The sequence below is a fragment of the Sturnus vulgaris genome, chromosome 30, assembly GCF_052056855.1.
Source record: "Sturnus vulgaris isolate bStuVul1 chromosome 30, bStuVul1.hap1, whole genome shotgun sequence".
Classification (NCBI taxonomy): domain Eukaryota; kingdom Metazoa; phylum Chordata; class Aves; order Passeriformes; family Sturnidae; genus Sturnus; species Sturnus vulgaris.
This window is the reverse complement of record NC_142272.1, coordinates 108,506-127,960: the sequence shown is the minus strand read 5'-3', so window position 1 is coordinate 127,960 and position 19,455 is coordinate 108,506. Positions and strand designations below refer to the sequence as shown.

General features: G+C 62.4%; 1 protein-coding gene across 1 annotated transcript; it reads right to left on the bottom strand.

Annotated features, from left to right (window-relative positions):
- Nucleotides 1–19,220, bottom strand: COL2A1 (collagen type II alpha 1 chain). Its single transcript, XM_014893101.2, has 55 exons — nucleotides 19,216–19,220; nucleotides 17,022–17,461; nucleotides 15,099–15,299; nucleotides 14,412–14,428; nucleotides 14,167–14,199; nucleotides 14,005–14,037; nucleotides 13,816–13,869; nucleotides 13,511–13,612; nucleotides 13,062–13,139; nucleotides 12,728–12,772; nucleotides 12,593–12,646; nucleotides 12,451–12,504; nucleotides 12,281–12,334; nucleotides 12,142–12,195; nucleotides 11,996–12,049; nucleotides 11,791–11,835; nucleotides 11,647–11,700; nucleotides 11,484–11,528; nucleotides 11,312–11,365; nucleotides 11,133–11,231; nucleotides 10,940–10,984; nucleotides 10,593–10,691; nucleotides 10,028–10,081; nucleotides 9,305–9,412; nucleotides 9,095–9,148; nucleotides 8,906–9,004; nucleotides 8,207–8,260; nucleotides 8,008–8,106; nucleotides 7,872–7,925; nucleotides 7,667–7,720; nucleotides 7,408–7,461; nucleotides 7,248–7,301; nucleotides 7,115–7,159; nucleotides 6,762–6,860; nucleotides 6,560–6,667; nucleotides 6,418–6,471; nucleotides 6,260–6,313; nucleotides 6,101–6,154; nucleotides 5,964–6,017; nucleotides 5,786–5,893; nucleotides 5,615–5,668; nucleotides 5,471–5,524; nucleotides 4,844–5,005; nucleotides 4,648–4,755; nucleotides 4,343–4,450; nucleotides 4,109–4,162; nucleotides 3,826–3,933; nucleotides 3,434–3,487; nucleotides 3,233–3,340; nucleotides 3,035–3,088; nucleotides 2,810–2,917; nucleotides 2,133–2,421; nucleotides 1,771–1,958; nucleotides 1,026–1,268; nucleotides 1–704 (listed from the first exon to the last, which is right to left on the bottom strand). Exons 1-55 carry the CDS (start codon nucleotides 19,218–19,220, stop codon nucleotides 558–560), a joined length of 4,818 nt encoding a protein of 1,605 aa, XP_014748587.2. The 3' UTR covers nucleotides 1–557.
- Between the last annotated feature and the right edge of the window lie 235 nt (nucleotides 19,221–19,455).

Sequence of the window (19,455 nt, the reverse complement as noted above, 5' to 3'; positions counted from 1 at the left end):
TTTACTTTCCACCAAAAGTTTTTTTTTTAGATTTTTTTTCATTTTATACCAACAGATGTTAAAAAATACAGACTTGTTTTACAAGAATAGCACCATTTTTTGATTTTTTTGTGTGTTTTTTAACTCATATTATACATGAACACTCCTGCTGGGGGGAAGGGGCAAATGTGGGGAAAGGAGGGGATTTTTGATACCTGGATTGGTGAAATCCCATTTTTTTCGGGGAAAAAGGGATCACTGACATTCCCACCTCCACCTGACCTCAAAAACAGGTCTTCCAGGAAGAGAATAAATAAATATTAATGGGTTTTTCCTTTGATTCTGGTGTTGGGATGAGGTGGTTGCTCCCTGATTCGGGGTGAGCCCTTTCAGTGCAGAACTTCTCAGCTCCTTTTTGGGGTGGATCCCGTTTCTTGTGGTTTTTTTTTTTTTTTTTTTTTTTCTTAAGGAATCGGGCCGGGCTTTTTAAAAAAAAAACAAAAACCAAACCAACAAACAAAAACCACGACAACCAAAAACAAACAACCACACCAAAAAAATCCTTTTTTTTTTTTTTTTTACAAGAAGCAGACGGGGCCGAGGTCCACCCCGAACTCCTGCTCGGGGCCCCCAATGTCCATAGGTGCAATGTCCACGATGGGCAGGCGCGAGGTCTTCTGCGAGCGGTACTCGATGACAGTCCTGCCCCACTTCCCCGTGTGTTTCTGAGGGAAAAACGGGCAAAAATGGGATTATTGAATCCTCCAGAACCTTCCCAATCTCATTTTGAGCCCCATTTCATCACTAAACCCAGAAGGGCCGCGCTTCCCAGCGCGTTTCTGAGGGAAAACGCTGGAAAATGGGGTTTGGAGTCCCCATCCCTGGAGCACCAGCTGCAGCTGTGGCTCAAAGCCTGGTGGCGCTTGGTGACAAGATGCTGTCACCTCAGGCGTCACCCTTGCTGACCTCCAGGCTTCCTCCCCACCCGTTAACCCCACGATTTCCAGAGTCTGCCCCCATTTCCCCCCTCCCTCCCTGGCACCCACCGTGCAGCCGTCCTCCAGCACGCTGTAGGTGAACCTGCTGTTGCCCTCGGCGCGGATCTCGACATCGTTGGAGCCCTGGATGAGCAGCGCCTTCCTCAGGCTGCCCGACTCCTCGTCCAGGTAGGCCACGCTGTTGCGGCAGTGGTAGGTGACGTTCTGGGAGCCCTCGGTGGACAGCAGCCTCAGGAAAGTCATCTGGATGTTGGCCGTGTTGGGTGCCAGGTCCTCAGCACCGTAGCTGAACTGCAGGGAGGAGGGAGGCCTTCAGCTGGCTTTTTTGGGGGAGTTTTTCAGGGGAATTCCCAGGGTTTGTTTGCCCAGAGGGGTGTAGGTGTCATGGCCTTATGCCAAGATTTCCATGGAAGTCTCTAAATCCACCAGTTCTGGTACAAAACCCATAAATTTCACCCCAAGGAAGGACACCGCTCCAAGATTTCCATAAAGTCCTCTGGACCAACCAGTTCTGATCCAAATGCTATCTATTTCACCCCAAGGAGGGACATCAACTCCAAGTTTTCCATAATATCCCCTAAATCAACCAGTTCTGACCCAACCAGCACTGATTCCACCCCCAGGATGGACATCAGCTCCAGGATTTCCATATAATCCTCAAATCACCCAATATCTGATAGAATCACCAGAAATTTCACCCCAAGGAACGACATCAGCTCCGACTTTCCCATAAAATCCCTGCCCACCCCTTTTCCCTGCGTGTTCTCTGTGCTCATCCCGGCCGGACACTCACGTGGAAGCCGCCGTTGATGGTCTCGGCGAACCAGACGTGCTTCTTCTCCTTGGCTTTGCTACTCCACCAGTTCTTCCTGGGGATGCTGCCGGGGCTGGGGTACACGCATGTCTCCCCCGTGGCCATGTTGCAGAAGACCTTGATGGCATCCAGGGTGCAGCCTTGGTTGGGGTCGATCCAGTAATCACCTGCGGCCAGAGGGCATGGAGTGAGTGACCACATGGTCGTGGGGTCAGCGAAGAAGTCACCATGGTCCTTGGTGTCCAAGTGGGCAGTGGAGGGGACAGGGAGGAGGGGGGGACGCAGGGATGGAGGCAGGGATGGACACAGGGACGGACACAGGGACGGAGCCTCTCTCTTACCGCTCTTCCAGTCGGGGTGGCAGAGTTTGATGTCTCGGCAGGTCCTGGCCGGGTTCTTGCGAGAGCCCTCGGGGCTGCGGATGCTCTCGATCTGGTTGTTGAGGGCCTTGAGCGTGGCGTCCACCTCGGCATCGTGCGGCCGCAGCCCCGGCGCCGCCTCGTCTGCCCGCATGTAGCGCCCGGGGTCGGGGCCCTTCTCGGGCTGCCCCAGCCCCGCGAACGCCGACATGTCGATACCGGTGCCGGGGGGCCCGGGGGGGCCGGGCGGGCCGGGGTTCCCGGGGGGGCCCTGCGGGAAGGAGCAGTGGTCATGGGGGGATCGGCCGGGGGTTGGATCCCCCTGCCCCCCTGAATCCTTCTGTCCCTTGCAGGATCCCTCTCTCCCGCAGGATCCCTCTTCCTCACAAGATCCCTCTCTCCTCTCTCCTGCAGGATCCCTCTCCCCTGCAGGATCCCTCTCTCCCGCAGGATCCCTCTCCCCTGCAGGATCCCTCTCCCCTGCAGGATCCCTCTCCCCTGCAGGACTCCTCTCTCCCTCAGGATCCCTCTCCCCTGCAGGACTCCTCTCTCCCTCAGGATCCCTCTCCCCTGCAGGACTCCTCTCTCCCTCAGGATCCCTCTCCCCTGCAGGACTCCTCTCTCCCTCAGGATCCCTCTCCCCCGCTGTCCCCACTCACCGCCGGGCCGGGCTCGCCGCTCCTCCCACGGGGTCCAGGGGGGCCGATGGGTCCGGGCATCCCATTGGAGCCGTCCTTGCCCGAGGGGCCCACGGGGCCGGGGGGACCCTGAAAAACCCCAAAAAGGGCTCAGAGCACAGCAGAAGTAGGATTGCTACCCCCAGCGTGGCACCAGTCCAGGGGCGCCTCCTTTTCTCCTTTTCCCCCCAGAATTCCAGGACTTACCCTGGGCCCAGAGGGGCCTGCAGGCCCGGCAGCACCCTGGTCTCCAGATGGACCCTGAGAAGGACAGGAAGGTGGAGGATTTGGGATCCCACGGGAGATGTGGGATTTGGAGTGTGGGACGTGGGATTTGGGATCTGATGTGTGGGATGTGGGATTTGGGATCTATGGGGGTCTGTGATCCCAAACCTCGGCACTTACCGGGGGCCCGGGCAGTCCCTGGAGCCCGGTGAAGCCCCGGTGCCCCTTCAGGCCGCGCTCGCCGGCCTCGCCCGCCTCGCCTTTGTCACCGCGCGGCCCCTGGGGACCCTGCAAGGGGGACACGGCGGGTCAGGAGCGGGGGTGATGCCAAACCAGGATCCCAAACCGGGATCCTCAGAATTCTGGGTGGGAATCACTCACCGGCATCCCCCGAGCGCCAGCAGGGCCGGAGGGACCCATGGGACCCTGAGCACCCTGCCGGAGAAAGGAGAGGAGTCAAAAACAGCAGGAATGGGATTTGGGATTGGAGGTGTGGGAATATGGGGGTATGGGGTTTGGGATGTGTGATTTCGTCTTTCCAACTGCCCGGGGCACTGCAGATATTCCCAGTTTTATCTCCTGTGGTTCCCAGCTCATTCCCAGTTCCAGCTCCTGGGGTTCCCGGTCACATCCCAAACCAGGCTCGCAGGAATTCTCAGGAAGACGCTTGGAGCTGCTCCCGTTGCCGTTCCCAGATAGTCCCAAACAGCTCCGTTTACCGGGATAATTCCCGGTAATTCCGGTCTCCCCCCATCCTGGCGTGTCCCGCTCACCGTCTCTCCTCTGTCTCCCTGTTTTCCAGTGGGTCCCACGGGGCCAGGAGCGCCGGGAGCGCCGGGAGCACCGGGAGCACCCACGGGGCCGGTCTCGCCACGATCGCCCTGGGAACAGGGAATGGGGTCAGGAATCCCCGGAATTCCGGTCCTTGGATGGGACCAGGAGATATCCGGGACAAGGGAATGGAGTCAGGAATTTCGGCTCTGGGATGGGAGCGAGCACAGGGATAATGGGAGATCCCGGGAATTCGGGCGCTTGAGAAATCCGGGATGAGCTCACCTTCACTCCGGCCGCCCCATCCCTGCCTGGGGGTCCGTCAGAGCCGGGATTTCCCTGGGAAAAGAGGAGGAACTCAGATTTTACCTTTGGGATGGGGGGAAAAACTCATTTTTCTAGGCAAAATCCTATGGCAAAAACGTGCCGGGATTTTCCGGGATCAACCTTAGGGCTGTCCCTGCCCAGAATCAGACAGGGATCCATCCTGGATATTCCAGACATTCCCAATTTTCCTACCTCCCTGCCGGGCTCTCCGGCTGGTCCCGTCAGCCCCGGGGGTCCCACGGGCCCGGGGGGTCCCCGGTCACCAGCAGATCCAGGTGCTCCCTGTTTTCCAGGCTCTCCCTAAAAAAAAAACCGAGAAACCCCCGCCGTGAGTGAGCCCAGGATGAGGGATCGCTGCTCAAAGGGAAGGAAATATCGGATTCGGGCTTTTTCCCCTTTTCCGTGTGTCATTGACGGCAAATTTTTATGGAAAATGTATCACGCTTGCTTGGGTTTTTTTTTTGGTTTTTTTTTTTTTTTTTTAGGGTTTCGCTCACCGAGGGTCCGGGCAGCCCCGGGAATCCTCGCTCGCCGCGCTGTCCCGGCAGCCCCACGATGCCGCGCTGCCCTGCCAGCCCTTGGGGACCGGGGGGACCGTCCGGACCCTGCGGGGACACGAAGGCAGTCAGCGCCACTCGGGGAGGCGGTGCCGGAGGGTCCAGGGGGTGTCCCCAACTCCCAAATCCCAAATACCGCGGGTCCGTCCTCGCCAGGCTCGCCCTTCTCGCCGGGGGGTCCAGCGGGGCCCTGCAGCCCCGGGTCTCCCGCTCGGCCCGGAGGTCCCGCGTCGCCCCGGGCGCCTTTGGGGCCGTCCTTGCCCGCGGAGCCGGGGGGCCCGGGGGGCCCGGGGTTACCCTGCGGGAGAGATCGGGGTTAGAAGGAACTCAGGAGGGGTTTCGGTATTCCTGATCCATCCCTAAACCCATTCCTGATCCAGTGCTGGCGCTGCTTGGGGACAGGGGAGCGCTAGGATTGTCCCTTTGGAAGGGGTGGGGAGTGGAACCCGGGGGTGGCTTTGGCTCAGGGACAGCGCGGGGAGCGGCGGCAGCCCGGCCCCCAAAGCTGGGGGTCAGCGATCCCGGCTGATCCCGACTGTCCCTGATGATCCCAGGGCTTCCCCAGGGATCGCACCTGTCCCAAAATGAGCTGTTCCCAAATAATCCCAGTTTTCCCCCAGTGATCCCAGCTGTCCTGAGCAATCCCAGATCTTCCCAAGCCATTCTGGTTGCTCTGAGTGATCCCGGCTTCCCCCAGTTACCCGAGCTTTCCCAAGCGATCCCAGTTCCCCCCAGTTGCCAACACCAGTTGCCCCCAGCTCACGTTGGGGCCAGGGGGTCCGACACGTCCGGCTGCTCCGGGGAATCCGGTGGCTCCCTGGGAACGGAGGCAAGAGGGGGTCAGATCCTGTCCCTCCCCCGCTCCCCTCCCCCTTCCCCATCTCCTCCCCCACCTCTCCCCACTCACCGGGGGTCCCTGAGCACCCCGGGCTCCTTTGGGACCGGTGACACCAGTGGGACCCTGGGAAGAGATGAAAAGCAATCAGGACAGCCAGGACATGGAGATTCCCAGAACTCCTGGGATAAGGGACCCCTGCAAGGGCTCAGCCCCAATTTTGGGGGTCCTGGCTGGACCCACCTGCGGTCCAGGAGCCCCAGAGGGACCCTGAGGCCCGGGGGCTCCGGCGTCGCCCTTCTGGCCAGGCTCTCCCTGTTCGCCCTTGGCTCCGGGCTGGCCATCGGCACCCTGGGAAAGAGCCACGGTCAGTGGCCAGGAGTCACTGGGAAGACTGGGATAGACTGGGGACAGAACTCACCGGAGGTCCGGCGAATCCAGCAGGGCCGGGGGCTCCAGGCTCTCCGCGCTCTCCCTGTGGGGGAAACGGGGCGAAAATCAAGGGAATGGGGCAAATGTGGCACTGCCAGCACCGGCAAGGGGACAGGTGGCACTTACAGGGGCACCGCGGGCACCGGCGGCTCCAGACGGGCCGGGGGGGCCAGACTCGCCCTGGAAAGGAGAGAGGGGGAGTTGTGGGAGATGGATGGGGTCTGTCCTGGGGATCGGCTGGGATCTGTCTCTGTGGGAGCAGTGGCGGGGTCACTCTGGTCTCACCTTCTCACCATTGGGGCCAGCGGGGCCGGGGGGGCCAATGGGACCCGTCAGACCCTGTAGGGACAGAGGGGACAGTGAGGCCACCAAGAGCATCCCTGGCTGGCCACCATGAGTGTCCTTGACCGGCCTCCCTCCTGCCCCGTCCCAGTCCCACTCACGCGAGCTCCGTCCTTTCCGGGGGCTCCCTCGGGTCCCTTCTCTCCGACGTCTCCCTGTGGAGTGGGACAGGGCCAGCGTGAGCCCAGCTGAGCCCTGGTGGCACTGGTGGCACCCCGTGACCCTCATGTCACCATCACTCACCCTGTCTCCCTTGGGACCAGCGATGCCAGCAGCTCCTCTCTCCCCGGGCATTCCCTGCAGCCCTGGGGGTCCTTGGGCACCATTGGGGCCGGCGGGGCCAGTGGCGCCCTAAAACGGCAAAGGGACATTATTGGGGACATTATCCTGTCATCCCCCCCTGGTGGCACCGAGCCACCCAGCGCTGTCCCTGCGTGTCACCCACCTTGGGTCCGTCGGTGCCGGGGGTGCCGGGGAGGCCGCGGGGCCCCTGCAGGCCCTGGGCGCCAGGAGAGCCGCGCTCGCCGGGGAAGCCGCGCTCGCCCTGGGGACAGCGGGGACAGGTCAGCAGGGACACCGGGACACGGGTGGCACCAGGGCAGGTGGGCAGGGCATCGTCCCACACTGTCCTGGAGGGACTGGGAGAGACTGGGATGGGGACAGAACCAGCACGGAGCTGGTGGCCCTGGGGACCCCCCAAAAATCTCCATGGGATGAGCCCAGTCTGCGAGGACAGGTGACATTGGGGCGCCCCAAGGGTGACACTCTGGGACACCCCAGGGGACAGCTGACACTTACCCTGGGACCCACAAGCCCGGGGGCTCCAGCTTCTCCAGGAACACCCTGTGGGAAGGGGACAAAGGGGTTTGGGGTCAGACCTGGGGGATCTGGGGGATCTCGATCCTACCGGGGGGGGTCAGGGGGGTCTCACCTGATCTCCAGGTTTGCCGCTCTCACCGGGGGGACCTGGTGGCCCTGGTAGGCCCTGGGAAGGGAAAGGAGCCACGTGAGAAGAGTGACAGCGAGACCCCGGGGTGTGGGGTAGCATCACCCTAAGCCCCAAATCCCAAACCCCAAATCCCTGTGCTCACCTGGAAGCCGGAGGGGCCGGGGGCTCCTTGCTCTCCCCTCTCTCCTGCCGGGCCCTGCGGGACGGATGCTGCTCAAGGACCCCAAAAACCTTTGGGAAGTCAGACTTCCCCCACCCCAAGATTTTGGAGATCCCACCAGCCCCAGCACCACAAGGGCTGGGGATTTATGGATTTTGGGATCCCCCGGCAGATCCAGGGGGGTTTTTAGCCCAAATTGGGATTTTTAGCCCCAGTCCCGAGCTCGCCCCGTTGCACTCACGGCAGGTCCTGGGGGTCCAGCGGCTCCGGTCTCTCCGTCCTTGCCAGGAAGTCCCTACAGAGAAGGGAAACCTCACTGAGCCCCAGATCCCATAAATCTCATTTCTCCCCCTTCCTGTGTCTCAGTTTCCCCTTTAGGTGGCTTTTACGGTGGAGTGGCACCAAAAGGGGAATTTTTGGGGGTTTGTGGGGACAGAAAACCTCACCCTCAGCCCTGGTGCTCCAGGAAGTCCTTTTTCACCAGCTTTTCCAGGCTCACCCTAAAAAAGGATGGAGAATTTGAGGTTCCAGCCCCAGGGAGAATTCCCAGGTTTTTTTAGAGGAAAAAGGGTCCGTACTCACATTGGCACCTTTGGGACCAGGGAACCCCATAACGCCAGGCTGGCCCCGAGCCCCCTGGGGGCCAGGGGGTCCAGGGCGTCCATCCTCGCCAGGGGCACCCTGTGGGGACAGCAGGGTCAGCGGGGACAAGAGCCCACCCCAAACCCCAAACAACGCCAAACCCCAAGCCACCCCAAACCCCTAATGTGGTGTCACTCACCGTGGGGCCGACTTTGCCTTGGGGCCCAGCGTCCCCGGGGCGGCCCGTGAGACCCTGTGGGGACAAAAACGGTTTGGGGACATCCCCCGGTGTGGGGGGCCTGACCCCATGGCCATGGGGTGACCCCAAAGGGGACCTGTGTTCCCCACAAAGAGCAGGAAATCCCAAGGAGGATTTTTGGGAACACCAAATGCACCTTAGGAATCCCAGAGTATCTGAATTAGCAGAGAACATCTTAATTAACCCCACAGTTTCTTAATTGGTACCAAAGTTTCCTAATTAGCACCAAAGAGTGCCAATCACAACTCCAGGAAAGGTTTTAATGCCAAATAGCATCTTAGCTAACCCCAAAAAGACCTTAGTGACCCTAACAGCTCCTTAAACGACCCTAAAAGCACCTTATCAACGGAAAAGTTCCTTAACCACCCCCAAAATCCCTTTATTGACCCAAAAACACCTTAGCCACCCCCAAAATCTCCTTAAACCAACCCCAAAAGTGCCTTAACCGCCCCCAGAACCACCCTTACCAACCTCAAAAGTGCCTTAATTATCCCCAAAAGCATGTTAGTGACCCCAAAACCACCTTAACCAGCCCCCAAATCACCTCATTGACCCTAAAAGTGCCTTAACCAATCCCAATCCCCCATCCATCCCCCTGACCCCACAGGTCCCCATTTTTGGGGTCACCACTGTCCTCACCCTGGCTCCAGGCAGGCCGGGCTCTCCAGGGCGTCCGGGGTCGCCAGTGGCTCCTTTGGGGCCGGCCAGGCCAGCAGGGCCGCGCTCACCCGGGGCCCCCTGTGGGGGGATTTGGGGTCAGTTTGGGGGATCTGGGGTCAGTTTGGGGTTGTCACCCCCGGGACAGCCCCGGTGTCCCCAAAGTCCCACCTTGGGGCCGGCCAGCCCATCCTGCCCGGGGAAGCCGCGGTTGCCAGGAGCGCCCTGTGGGGGAAGATGAGGATTTGTGGGGTCAGAGAAGGATTTTACGGTTGAGGGGAAGATTTTTGGGATTGGGATCGATTGCTTGGGCTGTTTTTTTGGGGTCGGGGTCATTTTTTTGGGATCGCGGTTGATTTTGGGGTCGAGGGCACCACAGACCCTCTCTCCAGGTGGTCCCAAAGGTCCGGCAGCTCCGGGTTCTCCACGGGCTCCTCTCTTCCCTTCCTCCCCGGCCGGTCCGGGGGCACCTTGGGGTCCTGCAGGGCCCTGAGGACGAGGAGGAAAAGGGGTCACAAGGAGCCTTCATCCCCCCCGACCCCCCCCAGGGACAAATCCCATAAATCCGAGTCCCCCTTGTGTCCCCCTCGTGTCCCCGCTGGCGCCGGGCTCGGCAGGGCCCCATTGATGGTGGTTAATGAAGCGAGGGGGGAATGTCCCCACGGGGGGACACGCGAACACTGCAGCCATTGTCCCACTGTCCCCTCGGCCACCGTCCCCCTGCGGGAGGGGGACGCTGCCCCTCAAGGGGCCTCGTTAGGGGAACAGCTCGTTAGGGGCGAGGAGGCTCCGGAGGGGAGAGAGGGACTGTGGAAGGACACGGGCCTGGGGATGGACACTGGGCTGGGGATGGACACTGGGATGGACAAGAACACTGGGATGGGGAAGGACACTGGGATGGGGAAAGACACTGGGATGGACACTGGGATGGGGAAGGACACTGGGATGGGGAAAGACACTGGGATGGACACTGGGATGGGGAAGGACACTGGGATGGACACTGGAATGGGCAATGCGGGGCCAGGGCTGGACACTCAGTGGACAGTGAGGGCTGGGGCTGGACCCCTGGCCAGGGGCTCTGGGTGTCCCCCAGCCCGGACTCACCGTCTCTCCCTTGGGTCCCTGCTCGCCTTTGAATCCCGCAATGCCAGGTTCACCCTGGGGAGGGGGGACAATGTCACAACGTCCCCACAGCTGTCCCCACCCCATCCCTGTCCTGGTCCCTAGGTCCAGGTCCTTGTCCCCATCCCATCCCATCCCATCCCATCCCATCCCATCCCATCCCATCCCATCCCATCCCATCCCATCCCATCCCATCCCATCCCCACCCATCCCATCCCCACCCCTAGTGTCCCCTTAGGCGTCAGGACCGGGTGGCCCAGGGGTGACCCCGAGGTGACCCCGGGGTGACCCTGAAATGACCCTGGAGTGACCCCGGGGTGACTTTGGGGAGGGCACCCAAAGGAGTAAGATGTGAAGGGACGTGGCTTGGGCAAGAAGGGGCGTGGTCATCCTCGGGTTGGTGGGCGTGATCAACAGGCTTGGCGTGGGCAGTGGCCAGGGCGTGGGCAGTGGCCAGGGCGTGGGCAGCGTCCGGGGCGTGGGCAGTGTCCGGGGCGCGGTCACCGGCTGTGGCCGGGTCCCCGCAGGTACCTCGGGGGTCTCTCACCGTCTGTCCCTTGGGGCCCAGCGGGCCGGTGGCTCCCTGGGGTCCGGGTGGGCCGCGGGGGCCAGGGAATCCTGGAGCGCCCGCGATGCCTGGAGCACCCTGCGGACACCGGGTGACGTCAGGGACCCCGCAACAACCCTGTGTCCCCCTCAGTGTCCCCAAGGTCCCTCAGTGTCCGCCACCCTGAGTGCCCCACGACTCCCAGAGAACCCAAATGTCCCCAAATTCCAGCGCAGCCCTCGGCACCTGCTCCTCACCACGGGCCAGTCCCTGTCCCCATCCCCAGGGGCTCACTGGGACACCCCATCCCCGTGCCTGTCCCCATCCCTGTCCCCGTCCCCGCTCACCGCTGATCCCTTCGCTCCGGGGATGCCGTCGGTCCCGGGGTTCCCCTACAAGCAGATCCCGCTCAGCTCCGTGCCTCAGTTTCCCCGGATCCGGCCTCGTCCCCGCCGCTCCCAGCTCTTGAGACAACGCGGGGGGACAAAGCCACCAGGGAGAGGAGACGAAGCCACCAGGGCGACGGGACAAAAGACTTACGGGGGCGCCGGCGGGGCCGGGCGAGCCGGGGGTCCCGGATTCTCCGCGGGGCCCCTGGGCACCTTCGGGTCCTCGCGCTCCGGTGGGACCCGCTTCACCCTGGGGGGGAGGTGACAGACAGGGTCAGGGGTGACATCGGGACCCTCCTGTCCCCACCGGCACCAGCCCTGTCCCCTCACCTTGGAGCCGGGGGCGCCGGGGAAGCCAGGGGCTCCTGCGGGGCCGACGGGACCCTGGGGGCGAGAGGAGCGTGAGGGTCCCCCCGGGCTCTAGGGGGCCTTGGGGGGACCCTGCTGTCCCCTTGGGGGGTGTCACAAGGGCCAGGGACGCGCCAATTCCCCCTGGACTTACGGGGGGTCCGGCCGGGCCCGGGAGGCCGTCATTGCCACGAGCGCCCTGCGGGGAGACGGTGCCGGGGTCACGGGGGGTCCCCAGAGCCGGGAACGGGTCCCCCCCTGCCACCGCCGCGTGCCACCAGCGCCGCAGGTGACACCGCAGGTGACACAGCACTCACCGCAGCACCCGAGGGGCCTGGGCGTCCTCGCTCTCCGGGCAGCCCGCGGGGACCCTGTGGGGACAGAGGGTGACAGGTGAAGCCGGGGGTGCTGGCCCTGCCCGAGCGCACCCGGCCGTGCCTCAGTTTCCCTTTCGCACTCACCATGGGCCCGGGGGAGCCGTTCTCGCCCGGGGAGCCGGACTCGCCCTGCGGGGAGGGACAGAGGTGAGCACGGGGCGGGGACAGGCACGGTCCCCTGGAGTCACCGGGACCGTCACCGGAGCCAGGGGACAGTCACCCCAGCAGAGGGACAGTCACTGCACCCAGGGAATTGTCCCCAGCCCCAGGGACTGTCATTCCCTCTCACCTTGGCTCCAGGTGCTCCCGCTTCTCCCTTAGCGCCGTCCAGGCCGGGATAGCCCTGGGGACAGGGACACGGCAGGGATGTGACAATGACAGATCCACTCCGGGGGACACAGGGGACACGGAGACAGGGAAGGGACATTCACTCACCCGGTGGCCTTTGACTCCAGGCAGGCCGGGGGTCCCGGGGAAGCCACGAGCGCCCTGCGGGCAGCGGAGAAGGGAGAGTTGGGGACAAGGAGGGAACAAGGAGGGGACAGCGGTGGCTTTGTCACGGGGCCACGCTCACCTGGGGGCCGGGGGGGCCGCGCTCGCCAGATTTCCCGGGTTTGCCAGTCTCACCCTGCGGGGGAAATGGGATTTTTGAGGGGTTAGGGACACAAAAATGTCACTTTTTGTTCTTTCTCAGCCCGACTTCGGCAGCTGCCACCGCGGCTGAATGTCATGAATGTCACTCACGTCGTCACCGGGTTTGCCAGGAGGTCCCGGAGGTCCCCGGGGACCCATCGGACCCTGAAGGGGACAAAGAGGTGGTGGTGAGTGGTACTGGGGGGGCAGTGCCCTGATTCGGAGAGGGTTGGGGGCATTTGAGGACACTCACAGCAGCGCCTGGCTCGCCGGGCTCACCGGGGTTGCCCTGGAATCCTTGAGGACCCTGCAGGGACAAAGCGACATCAGCGGTGTGGCACCAGCCGGCCCAGACACCTCAAAATTGGAGGAGGGGAGCCATACTTACGGGGGAGCCAGAGGGGCCGGGGGGGCCGCGGGGTCCCATGGGGCCCTGGGGGAACACAGTGATGTCACACGGGGGGGTGACACCGGGTGGCGACACCTCCGAAACCACCAAAGTGCGGGAGCCCCCAAAACTGGGGGGTCCTGGAGTGGGAGTCCCAAATGGGATCGGTCTGCACGGGGGTAGGGAAGGGTGCGGGGTGTGGGGAGGAGGATCAGGGGATTTGAGGGAATTTAGCAGGAGGCTGATGGAATTTGGGGGGAATTGAGGGGATATGGGGGAAGTGAGGGGGATTTTGGGGGCTTTTGGGGTTTCGGGGATTTTGGAGTGACATTACCATGGGTCCCTGCATGACGCCCATCTGAGCCCCTCCAGCCTTCTCGTCGAAGCCCCCGGCCATCTGAGCCGCGAAGTTCTGCCAGGGAAAGGGGGTTCAGCACCCCAGAGACCCCAAAAAACCTCGAATTCCCCTCAAAAAAAATCCCAATTTTCATCAAAACCCTCCAATTCCTGTCCAAGTTCCTGCTGCTGCACTCAAGACTCACCCAAATCCCGTCAAAACCACCCCAAATTCCCTCAAATACCCCAAATCCCTTCAAAACCGCCCCAAATCTCCTCAACCCCCCAACCACCTCAAAAGCCCCCAAATCCCCTCCAAATGCCCCTCAATTCCCACCAAAATTCCAGGAAATCCACCCAAATTCCTGTCAACTCCCCCCCCCTCAAATCTCTTCAATTTCCCCCCAAAATCCCATCTACCCCCTCTCCCCCCCTCCAAATACTCACCCCCCCCAAGCCGGGGGGTCCCGGGGGGCCGGGGGGTCCGGGGGGGCCAGGATTTCCTGGGGTTCCGGGTTCCCCATCCCTGCCCCGCGGGCCGGGGGCGCCCTGGGGTGGGAGGCACAAAAAAAGGGATTTGGGGGAGCCACAGGGGATTTTGGGGGGGGTCCCCAGTTGATTTATGGGTTTTTTGGGGGAGGTCAAAGAGGATTTTAGGGTATCACAGAGGATTTTGGGAGGGTCACAGTGGATTTTTGGGGATATGGTGGGGTTCCCAGTGGATTTTTAGGGATTTTGGGGGACCCTCTCACCTTCTCACCCTTTTCGCCGCGGTCCCCTCGCTGTCCCTGCTCACCTGCGGGGCCCTGCGGGGGGAGGGGAGGAACAGGATGGGAGAGAGGGGGTCAGGAGTCCCCTCCCTTCTCCCGCCCCTCCCCCGCCCCCCCAGACTCCCCTCCCCCAAAAATTCCAGAGATTTCCCAGTCTGGAGCTGCTCCCACCTGCGGGCCGGGGGGTCCTCGGGGTCCTACGACCTGTGTGGACACAAACGGGGGCGACATCAGGGCTGGGGGGGGTGAGGTCCCGGCGCCTTTTTGGGATATCCCAACCCCGCCGCCCCACCCCCCGCCCCAGCCCCTTTTTGGGGTCTCCCCCCCACTCACATCTTTGATGTCACCGGGTTCACCTTTTTGTCCCTGCGAGGAGAAGCAAAGGGTGAGGACCCCAAAAATCGCCCCCAAATTCCTTTCTCCGCCCCCCTAGGGATGAGCGAAAAATCTCCCCAAAACCCCCCAAGGCAAAGGATGAACCCAGAGACCCCAAAACTGCCTCAAAATCCCCCCAAACGCCTCCCAAAGCCCCAAAACCACCCCAAAATTCGGGACAATTGCTCCCCAAATTCTCTCACCTTGGGGCCGGGTTGTCCTGTTAGAAACACCCAAAAAAAGAAAAATAAAGATAAATTAATTGAGGGGGAACACACGAATTTGGGGTGGGGGCAACACGAAGTGGCTCCATCCTGGGTGGGCTGTTGGGCCAAACTGGGGGGCACTGGGGGCTCCCCCAAAGCGAGGCCAGCAGCAAGATGGTCGAGGGGGCTTTTTGGGGGCAGTTCGGAGGCTTTTTGGGGGTGCTCAACCCTTTAATCCTCCCCCTCGGGCAGGGGCAGGGAAGGATTAAAAAAAGGCAACTTTGGGGATTTTGGAGGTTTGGGGGAAGCAGGTTTTGGGTTTTCCTTCATTTTGGGCTGAAATCCCACAATTGGGAACCCGGATCGGGGCTTTCTGTGGGGTTTCCATTCATTTTGGGATGCATTCCCACAATTTCGGGGCGTTTCCAACAAAGTCCTTCCGGGAGTGCAAAATCCCCTCCCACTCCGCTTTCCCCCATTTTTTTTCTGTCTAAAATCCCCCCAAACCTCCAAAATTTCAACCAGGGCTAAAAACTTCGATGATTTTTCCCCTGGGGCCGATTTCTCCCCTGTTGTTTCGGGGTGAAGTTGCCTTTTCCCCGCGTTGCCGCATGGATGGCGCCATCCATGGCCGGGTAATTTATTTATTAATTCGTTAATTCAAGGAAATAAATAAATTACAACCGCTGGGCTGCTCGGTGGGGCAAATGGGGCAGCACTCTCCGAAGGGGATCTCGGGGCTGGGGCAGTCCCGCAGCTCCTCGCAGATGATTTCGTCGCACAGCACTGTCCCCGTGTCGCACACGCAGATCCGGCACGGCTCCGGCTTCCACACGTCCTTGTCGCTATAGCGGTGCCCGTCCTGCAGGCAGCTGCCAGCCTCGGCTGCGGGGACAGCGCGGGGACAGCGTGGGGACAGCGCGGGGACAGCGCGGGGACACTCGGGGGGAGGTGGTGGCACTGCCAGCCTCGGGTGCCGGGACAGCGCGGGGACAGCGCGGGGACAGCGCGGGATAAGAGGGATGGCAATGCCAGCCCCGTCCTGAGCACGAGGAGGAGGAGGAAGGGGAGGCCAAAGGGGCCCCGCGGCCCCCAGTGAGGGGGGACAGCTCGGGGCCAGGCAGCAGCGGGGTGGTGGCACTGCCAGCCCCCCTTGGAGCCCCTGAGGAGGCCCCGAAGGGGACACAGCCCCGAGTAGCGACACCTCTCCAGCCCTCCCCCGGGTCCCCCCGAGTGTCCCCGAGGTTCCCGCGGCTCTGGTAGCACCAGTGTACCCACGGGTCGGGAAGAAGGGGGGTGGTGTCCCCAGGCTGACCCGGAGGTATCCGGGCGCTCCTGGAGTGTCCCGGGGGTCCCCCAGAGTCCCCAGGAGGTGCCTCGGGGTCCTCAGGCTGCACACCGGGGCCTCCAGGTGTCCCCAGGGTCCCTGGAATGTCTCCAGTGTTCCTGGAATGTCTCCAGTGTTCCCAGGGATGTCCCCAGGACACAGCCCAGGGCTGGCCCTCAGAGGACCCCCTGACCCCAGCCGAACCCTGTGACCCCAACCGGACCTCACTGTCCCCAGCCTGTCCCCAGCCTGTCCCCACCATGCCCCTGCTCCAGCTCATCTCCTGCATCCCCGGCTGTCCTTCTGTCCCCTCACTGTCACCTGCTGTTTCCCTGTCCCACCTGTGCCCCCCTCGGCCATCTCAGGCTGTCCCTGTCCGTCCCAACTGTCCCTGAACTCCGTCCACGCCACACACCTGGATCTCGAACTGTCCCCCAGTGTGCCACCGTGTCCCCTGCCCGCCTTGTGCCAACCTCCAGTGTCCCACGCTGTCCTTCCCTGCCCCACCTTGTCCCCCCACTGTCCTCCAGGCTGCCCCCGGCTGTCCCCGAAGCTGTCTCTCCCTGTTCCACTTCATTTCCCACCGTCTCCCGATGTCCCCAGCTCTCCTCGTGTGGTCCCCCCGCCTCCCTCCCTGTCCCCCACTGCACCCCCCCGCGCAACTAAGGTTGTCCCACATTTCTCTGACATTTTCCCCGGTGTCCCTGCGCTGTCCCACGGTGTCTCCCTGTGTTCCCCCTCCCCTCGCGCTGCTGTCCCCAGAAATGCCTCCAAGCTTTTCCCCTTGTCCCGTACCCCGTGCGTCCATCGCTGTCCCCCAAGATTCTCACGCTGTCCCCCGGTGCCTTCCTGCTGTCCCCCACGCTCCTCTCGCAGTCCCCCGATGTCCCCACACTCCGGTCTGTCCCCTCCCCGCCACACTGAAACTTTCCCCGTCCGTCTCACCCCGATGTCCCCCAAGTCCCCAGGCTTGCCCCCACCGTCCTCACGCCCCCGGTGTCCCCACTCTCCGAGCTGCCCTTCCCCGCCACTCTGAAACTTTCCTTCTCTATCCCAAAACATCCCTTAGTGTCCTCCGATGTCCTCTCCCTGTCCCCCATCCCCTTTCCGCTCCGTCTCCCCTCTGTCCCCATTGTTCCCCAATGTCCCCACACTGTCCCCCCCCTCCCCTTCTCCAACTTTCCCTCAACGTGTCCCATTCACCTCCCGGGGAATGCCCCAAAACTTTCCCATCCCTCACCCCGCTCCATCTCCGCTCCGTCCCCATCCCCGCCACTCACGGAGGTCTCGGTCCTGCGCGGCGGCGGCGGCGGCGAGGCACAGGAGGAGGAGGAGCAGCAGCCCCGGCCGAGGAGCGGCTCCGAGGACCGCGCCGGTGGCTGCGGGCTCCGTGCGGTGGCCGCTGCGGACCGAGCGGTGGCCGCCGGGGGCCGGGCGGTGTCCGGGCATGGCGAGGCGACTGCGCCCGATCCGCGCCCGGGGCCGGCAGTGCCCGTTCGGCCCCGAGGCCCCGTTTAAGTCCCGGCCCCGCCGCCCCCCGGAGCTGTAACCCGAGCCGGGCCGGCCCCGCCGGGCCCCCTGGACCTTCCCCCGGTGGCCCCGGACCCTCCCCCGGTGGCCCCGGACCCTCCCCCGGCCCCCGAGCCGGGCTGGCCCTCCCGAGCCCTCCCTGGGCACTCCCCCGGCCACCACCGGGGCCAGAGCGGGCGGAGGGACCGGACTGAGGGGGATGTGGGGTTTGGGGGATGTGGGGTTTGGGGGATGTGGAGTTTGGGGGATGCGGAGTTTGGGGGATGCCGGGGGTGAGGCGGCCCATCCCATCCCATCCCATCCCATCCCATCCCATCCCATCCCATCCCATCCCATCCCATCCCATCCCATCCCATCCCATCCCATCCCATCCCATCCCATCCCATTCCCATCCCCTTTCCCGTCCCATTTTTACCCCATCCCACCCCATCCCATCACCATTTCTGGGTCCTGGGAAAATCGGGATACCCCCGACCCCGCCCCGAGATGGGACATGGGACCCCCCGCAACTCCGTCCTCCCCCGCCCCCCTCGCGGTGTCCCCAAATCCCCGCCCCCCTCTGGGGCCCCTTGGGCCCAGCCCGACCCCTCCCCCGTTTCGTTGTCCCCATTCCCTGTGGAATTCCCCGCAGCAATTGTGGCATCAAGGGGGGGGACACGGGAAACCCCTCCGACCCCAAACTCAGCACAGCCTGGATCGGGGCCTGGGACCATCCCCTCTCCCCAAACCCCCCAAAATTCCCCCAAATACCCCATAAAGCTCCCCCAAATTTTTGGGAGTTAGGGTGGGATTTGGGGGGAGATTTGAGGGAGTTCTGGGAAGGATTCGAAGGGCTTTTGAGGGGAACTTAGGGGGGTTTTCAGGGGAATTTTGGGGGGATTTGAGGGAATTTTTGGAAATATTTTGGAGGGGATTTGGGGGGATATTTTGGGCGGGATTTTGAGGAGTTTGGGAGGAGTTTTGGGAGAGGGTTGAGGGCGATTTGGGGGATTTCGGGGTTGCCACCCCCAGCAGGTGGAAGAGCGCTCGGCGTGGCCGGATCTGGCCGGGATCGGGGCCAGGCCTTGGCTCCGGCTGCCGCTTTCCGATGGAACATAAAATTTGGGAATAAATCAAACAGCCAAGGTGGAGCTGCCCGACCCCTCCCTAATTTCTGGGGGAGCTCCGCCGCTGTCTCCAGGGTGACAGAGCCGGGACAGGGCCAGGGATGGCTCGTATTCCCCAAATCCCCCAAAACTCCCTCAAAACCGGAGTGGGGCCAGCGGGCGGGTGCAGCCCCTGCCATGGGGTGGGGACATCGCTTCCCGTTCTCCTCGGAGTGGGACATGCAGGTGGCACCGGTGGCACCGGTGACGGACAGACATCAGACTGGTGACACCTGTGGCACTGGGGAAATTGGCGGTGACAGAAGTAAAGCCAGGTCCCCCTCGACTTTGTCCCCTGGCCCCGGTCCCTGATGGCCACTCCAGAGCCCGGCGACAGAGGGGACAGCGAGGGGACCGCGGATGGGGGGGCGGAGCGGGGGCGTGGTTTGGGCTAGAACCGGCCCAGGGGTGGCACCGCCCCATTGTCCCCACGGGACTCGGGTTGTCCCCACCCCGGGGCCACCGCCCGCGAGCGTCACCCGGCCCTGTCCCCATGGAGCTGGGACTGAATTTTCCCAGTTTCCCCAAATCCCCCAATTTAGGATCAAGACTGCTCTGGGAGCGGAGGGGGAATTCCGTTTTTACCATTTTTCGCCATTTCCCCTCGTTTCCCCCCCATTTTTACTCCAATTTTGCCCTATTTGTCTCCCTTTGGCTCCGTTTTTCCTCCCATTTCTCCCCAGATTTTGACTCATTTTTGCCCCATTGTAGCCCCATTTTTACTCAGTTTTGGTCCCATTTTACCCCAATTTTTCCCCATTTACGTCCCATTTAAACCTAATTTCTGCCCCATTTTTACCTCATTTTGCCCTATTTTAATTGCATTTCCCCCATTTCTGCCCCATTTCCCCCCATTGTTACACCAATCTTGCCCAGTTTTAAGCCCATTTCCCACCACTTTTACTCAATTTTTTGCCCCATTACTGCCCCACTGTTCCCCTACTTATGTCCCATTTTTACCCCTTTCACCAATTTCCCCCATATTCCTCCTAATTTTGTCGCATTCCCCATTTTTATACCATTTTTACTCCCTTTCCCT

Coding starts and splice junctions, on each gene's coding strand:
- COL2A1 (XM_014893101.2), bottom strand. Junction 7,462..7,666: donor CTGGACCCCCAGGACCTGCC/GTGAGTGCAACG, acceptor TCCGTCCCGCAG/GGCCCGGCAGGAGAGAGGGG. Junction 6,155..6,259: donor CTGGCCCCAATGGTGAGAAG/GTGAGACCAGAG, acceptor TCTCCTTTCCAG/GGCGAGTCTGGCCCCCCCGG.